General features: G+C 38.1%; 1 protein-coding gene across 1 annotated transcript; it reads left to right on the forward strand.

Annotated features, from left to right (window-relative positions):
• The first annotated feature begins 623 nt into the window (after window positions 1-623).
• On the forward strand, window positions 624-1,416 carry LOC113938443 (potassium-transporting ATPase alpha chain 2-like). Its single transcript, XM_035729023.1, has one exon. The coding sequence runs from the start codon at window positions 624-626 to the stop codon at window positions 1,320-1,322; it is 699 nt and encodes a 232-aa protein (XP_035584916.1). The 3' UTR covers window positions 1,323-1,416.
• The last annotated feature ends 5,064 nt before the right edge of the window (window positions 1,417-6,480 follow it).

Genomic DNA, 6,480 nt, shown 5'->3' on the forward strand with positions numbered 1-6,480 from the left:
TCAAAAGAAAAAACAACAACCAGCCGCAGGGCACGTTTTCCAAGTAACCTGCCTTTGAGAGTCATTATGAGGATGGCGTGAGTTGATGTTTGTCAAAGCCCTGGACAGCAGCTTTCTGCGAGTGGCTGTTAAAGAAGCCAGGTAAACAAGACCTGGCTCCAAAGAGGAGTCTCTGTAGGAAGTCTTTCAGGTTGGGACATTCTCAGAGACAAGAGTATTATAGGCCAGCCCTGGTATGCTTTGGTCATGTGTATAAGTGTGCCTCCCCCACACCTATGGTCACGTGGTCATGACTCTCCAGCTCTAAAGAAGGCAGATATTGGGATTGCCATGGGGATAGCAAGTTCTGATGCAGCCAAAAATGCAGCTGACATGATCTTGCTGGATGACAACTTTGCATCCATAGTCACAGGGGTGGAGGAAGGTCCCCTGATCTTTGACAACCTAAAGAAGACTATCGCTTACACCCTGACCAAGAACACTGCTGAGCTGTGCCCCTTTCTGATCTACATCATTGTTGGGCTGCCCCTGCCATTGGCACCATTACTATCTTGGTCATCGACTTGGGCACAGACATAATCCCCTCCATTGCCTTGGCTTATGAGAAAGCTGAAAGTGACATTATGAACAGGAAGCCTCACTACAAAAAGAAGGACAGACTGGTGAACCAGCAACTTACCATATACTCTTACCTGCACATTGGCCTCATGCAAGCTGTGGGAGCTTTCATTGTGTATTTCACTGTGTATGCACAGGAGGGCTTTAAACCCAGCGTTCTCATTAACATCCGGGTTGAATGGGAAAATAGCAATGTGAATGACTTGGAAGACAGCTATGGACAACAGTGGACATCGTACCAATACTTAGAATGGATGGGCTATACAGCTTTCTTTGTTGGCATCATGGTCCAGCAAATAGCAGATCTAATCATCAGGAAAATCAGGAGGAACTCCATATTCCAGCAGGGTATCTTCAGAAATAAAGTCACCTGGGTGAGGATTGCCTCACAGATTATCATTGCATTAATCCTCTCCTGTGGGCTTGGAAGTGTCACAGCCCTGAGTTTCACAATGCTCTGGCCTCAGTATTGGTTTATGGCTCTGCCATTTGCCATTCTGATTGGGTGTATGATGAGACGTGGAAACTTTTCATCAGACTCTACCCTGGAAGCTGGTGGGATAAGAACATGTATTATTAAGACCACCTCACTTCCCAAGTCTCCCAGTTGCACAATGGGGATGTTCATCTTCTGGCTGCATCTGGGAGACTGCTGCAATAGGGACTTACCAAAATGCAGAAAGAGAAGGCAGAAAACAGTATGAAAGATACCCACCGAGGTTTTGTACTTTCAAGCAGATATTCAACTGTTTATATATGATTTGTTTCTCTGTATCCATCTCCTTGTTCAAAAATATGTGAATTAGGGTGCCTGAGTGGCTCAGTTGGTTGAGTGACTGCCTTCGGCTCAGGTCATGGTCCTGGAGTCCCGGGATGGAGTCCCGCATCGGGCTCCCTGCTCGGCGGGGAGTCTGCTTCTCCCTCTGACCCTCTTCCCTCTCGTGCTCTCTGTCTCATTCTCTCTCTCTCTCAAATAAATAAATAAAATCTTTAGAAAAACAACAACAAAAATTAAACACAAAAATATGTGAATTTCAAGGGAAGAAGGACATGTTTATATGTATATAAAGTTCACTCACGTTAAATAGTCTTGGGTAATCCAACCACCTGCTCAGATCTTCCTCCTAGATAAGATTGCTCAAACCTCCATTCCATACCCTATTAAAAGTCCAATGACCTTCCTAGATTCTGTGAATTCCCAGAGAGCTTATTATTTCATAGTCACCTTGCTTAAAAAAGGTTACTTCAACTGAAGGTTTGCAAGAGGTAGAAGTGATGACAAGTTTATATCACAGCAACATGGACAACCTCGGGTTTGACTGTCAGACATCCTTAACGGTCCCCAATCACCCAGCTGCATCCTTGCTCATCCCACCCCTCACCACCTCACCAGTCCTTTGGCGCCCTCCCTCCTCCCAGCTGGACTCCTCCCCCCCTCCCACATTGCTGTCCACCCCACCACCAACTTCAAAACTGAGCTCCATGTCCATTTTGCACATCCCAGCTCCAGATGCTCTCCCATCCCAAAGAGGTTTTCATTTACCTGGATTCAGCCTCAATAGAGAAGCATTGGGGTTTAAAACAATAATATTTATTTCACGTAAGATAGTTGCAAAGCACTCTCTGGCACTAATTTTATGCCAGTTATGTTTCATGCTTTAACTTCGCTTTATTCATATGTGACACATACATCCATGTTGACAGCCCCTAGGAGGCCTTATTTTTAAGTAAAACATGTTCTATAAACCCCCCCCCCCAAAAAAAAACTCAATCCCGTGGGAAGTTTACTCAACTGGAGTGTATGGTATCAGTGCTTGAAGGCACCCGAGAGTTATGTTTGGGGGAAAACATAACTAGAGTCACCACCTAACAGACCAGGACAAGGGGAGGAATTCCAAGTATAGCATAAAGTCTTTTTCTCTGATTTCTCCTGACCCAGTACCCACTGGACTTGATATGAAATGGAGATCTGGATGGATTTTGTCAGGAATTTTAAAAGACAATTATTTAGGACTTATTATTTATCCTTAGTAAATTAGTTTGCCTTACTAAAACTTATAAAACCCTGGATGTTGGGCAATGTGAAGAGTCACATAATATGTTCCTTTAAGGCAGAATATGCATCAACTAAATCTGGAAAGTATGTGAACACATCAATTAGCAGAGCATCTCTAATGACAAATTTCCATTTGCCCACTACTGACAAAAACAATAATCCCAATTTTGAAATCAGGAACTTAAAATTCATCTGTACAGCCATCTGTTTCTCTGTAAGCAGACTAATCTTCAAAATATTGCCATTCCATCCTTAAGGAAATCATTTAATAGTTCTAGTCCCATTAGTTAGTTAGTAAGAGTTGTCACAGGGAATCATAAAAAGACACTTCCTAAAAAAAAAAAAAAAAGGAAAAGGAACATAAGGCTTGTCAGAAAGAACTGTCCCACTTTTCAAGGAGGGGACGGCAAATTCATGATCTTTTGATTTGATACATGCTTTCTCTATGACAGAGTTGTTTTTTTTTTTTTTTCTTTACAACTAGGGTGAAAAGTGGGTAGTGTATGCCTAGATACTGCACTTCGGCATCAAGAGGTCAACTCTTTTCTACCACTATTGATATTGAATGTTTTTAATACCTGAGAAGAATAAAAAGCTGTTAACTGGATTGGGGAGGGTATGTGCTATGGTGAGCGCTGTGAATTGTGCAAGACTGTTGAATCACAGATCTGTACCTCTGAAAGAAATAATACATTATATGTTGAAAAAAAAAGAAGAAGAAGAAGATACCAGGAGGGGAAGAATGAAGGGGGGGAAATCGGAGGGGGAGATGAACCATGAGAGACGATGGACTCTGAAACACAAACTGAAGGTTCTAGAGGGGAGGGGGTGGGAGGATGGGTTAGCCAGGTAATAGGTATTAAAGAGGGCACATTCTGCATGGCGCACTGGGTGTTATATGCAAACAATGAATCATGGAACACTACATCAAAAACTAATGATGTAATGTATGATGATTAACATAACATAATAATAAAATAAATAAATAAATAAATAAATAATAAAAAATAAAAAATCTTAAAGGACATATTTCTATAAAGAAAAATGCGGCCAAATCTTACTTTTTATCATAGATAAGGTTCTGAAAACATATTGCATAAATCAGGTTTTGTAACGATGGAACCATATTTTTTAAAAAATATTGATGGCTTTTTTTTTCTTTATAAGGAATATGACAGCAGGTTATTTCTGATGGGAATAAACTTATCTTGTTTTTTTAGAAGATTAGATAATTTTTATGACAACTATTTTTGGAGTGAAGTACACAGAATTATTATCAATCTAAATCTTTCCATTTTAATATGCATGCTTACTTCTTTTTAAACCATGCTTGTTCTTAAAAAAAAAAATAGTTAAAAGTAATAGTACAATGCATTAGTAGTATTTCACTCCTCAGTTCTGCAGGAGCCCATCTGGATATTATCAACCTAGCAACAAAGCCATATAAAATTTAAAGGGTGGCATTCCCAGGAGGAGACAGAAAATAGCAATAAACACAAGTCAGTTCAACCCATTACAGAGTGTCTTTCTCTTACTTTGTGTGCAAAAAATGAAACGTGAAACTGCATATGGATTTATTTTTACCATCTTCTCATCTAGATTGATATTCCTAAAGGACAAATATAAGTAGAGTTAACTTTTTGCCAAAACAACTTCAAGATCCTAGTTCAAAAACTATAAACTATACATTTACATCCTTGAGTATTCCTCAGGTTGACATGTCATTACTCTATCCACCTTTCAAATACCATCTCCAGAATCCTTTTCTGTTTTTTTCCAATTCTCTTTCTTAGAACAAACTCTGCTTTACATTTGGGGTACCAACCTGACCCTACTCTGGAGTTGAGTTATTTGTTTATTTTTCTGCTTTCTATCAACTAGAAGCTTCTGGCAAATAGAATTGATGGCTATTTATCTTTATATTTTCTACAACACTGCACATATCCCTGCACATAGAGGAACTCTATAATGAATCAGCACTGATCCTGACGGCAGCCCAAAGAACTGACTTAGCCCTGGTTTTGTAAATTTTACTTTCAGTCTATTTGTATATTTGAGTCTAGAGGGTGTGTGTTACATACAAGGTATAGTTGGATCACATTTTTTTAATCTAGTCTGACAATCTCTCCCTTTCGATTGGATTGTTTGGCCCACTTATATTTAATATTATTATTGATACAACTGATTTACATCTGCCATTTAAATTTTTGCTGTGTGTCTCATTTCTGTTCCTCTATTACTCTTTTAACTGTTTTATTTGCATTGAGTATTTTCTAATGTAAATTTTAATATTATCAATGATATTTTTACTATATATATATATATATATATATATATATATATATATATACTTTTTTTTTTTTGAGAGAGAGAGAGAATCTTAAGCAGGCTCCATGCCCAGTGTGGAGCTTAACATGGGGCTAAATCTCACAACCCTGAGATCGTGACCTGAGCCAAAATCAAGAGCAGGACACTTGACCGACTGAGTCACCTAGGCACCCCAATTTTTTAGTTATTTTTTTAGCAGTTGTTCTAGGGTTTCCCATATATATCATTACTTATCAGAATAAATTTCAGATATATACTAATCTTTTTAAAAGATTTTATTTATTTATTTGACAGGGAGAGAGACAGGGAGCACAATCCCCGGGAGAGTAGCAGGCAGAGGGAGAGGAAGAAGTAAGCAGAGGAAGAGGGAGAAGCAGGTTCCCTGCTGAGCTGGGACCCCAATGTGGGGCTGTATCCCAGGACCCCTGGGATCATGATCTAAGCCAAAAGCAGATTCTTAACTGACTGAACCACTCAGTCCCCTGATATATACTAATTTAATTCTGATGAGATATATAAATATTACTTCTATACAGTTCTAGTCCCTTCCCCCCTTTTTGTAATAATCTTATATATATTACATCTCTTAATGTTACAAACCCAACAATACATAGTTATAATTATTATTTTCCATTTATAGTCATCTTCTTAACCTAATACAGCTTTGTTACTATCCATCTCCTTTGTGTTGTTTTTGGCAAGTGCAGTATTAGATAGATTTCTATATTATATAGGCCCAATGTGACATTGTATATATATTATTCTATGTGATTATTTTTAAAATCAGTTATGAGAAAAATAGAAAAAATATATACTGTTTCTTATGATTACCTAATTATCTTTACTGGTGCTCTTTGTTTTTTCACATGGATTCAAATAACTTTCTGGGGTTAGAGTAACTTGTTTTTAGCCTGAAGAACTAGTATTTTTTACTTAGTATATTTTTCTAAGGCAGGTGAAGTAGCAACAAATTTAGTGTTTGTTTATCTGGGAAAGCGATATTTCACCTTCAGTTTTGAAAGATAACATTGCTAGATAGAGAGTTTTGGTTGACAGTTTTGTTTTGAGTGCACTGTATGACTATGTCATCCTGCTGCCGTCTAGCTTCCATTGTTCTGCTGAAACATCAGTGAAAAATCTTATTGGGGTTATCTTGTGAGTGAGGAGCTGTTTTTGTCTATGTGTCTTCAAGATTTTCTCCTTGTCTTCGACTTTCAACATTTTTACATGAGGTGTCCATTTGTGGATCTCTTTGTATTTATCCTATTTGGAGCTAATTGAATTTATGGTTTTCCAATAAATTAAGGAGGTTTTCTGCCATTATTCCTTCAAATAGTTTATCTGCACCTTTTTATCTCTCTTTTCTTTCTGCCCCTCTTATTAGGTATATGTTGATGCACTTGATGGTGTCTCATATTTCTCTGAGGCTCTCTTCATTTTTTTCTCTTTTTGTTTTTCAGATTGTCTAACCTTTATCA

The sequence above is a fragment of the Zalophus californianus genome, chromosome 8, assembly GCF_009762305.2.
Source record: "Zalophus californianus isolate mZalCal1 chromosome 8, mZalCal1.pri.v2, whole genome shotgun sequence".
Lineage (NCBI taxonomy): Eukaryota > Metazoa > Chordata > Mammalia > Carnivora > Otariidae > Zalophus > Zalophus californianus.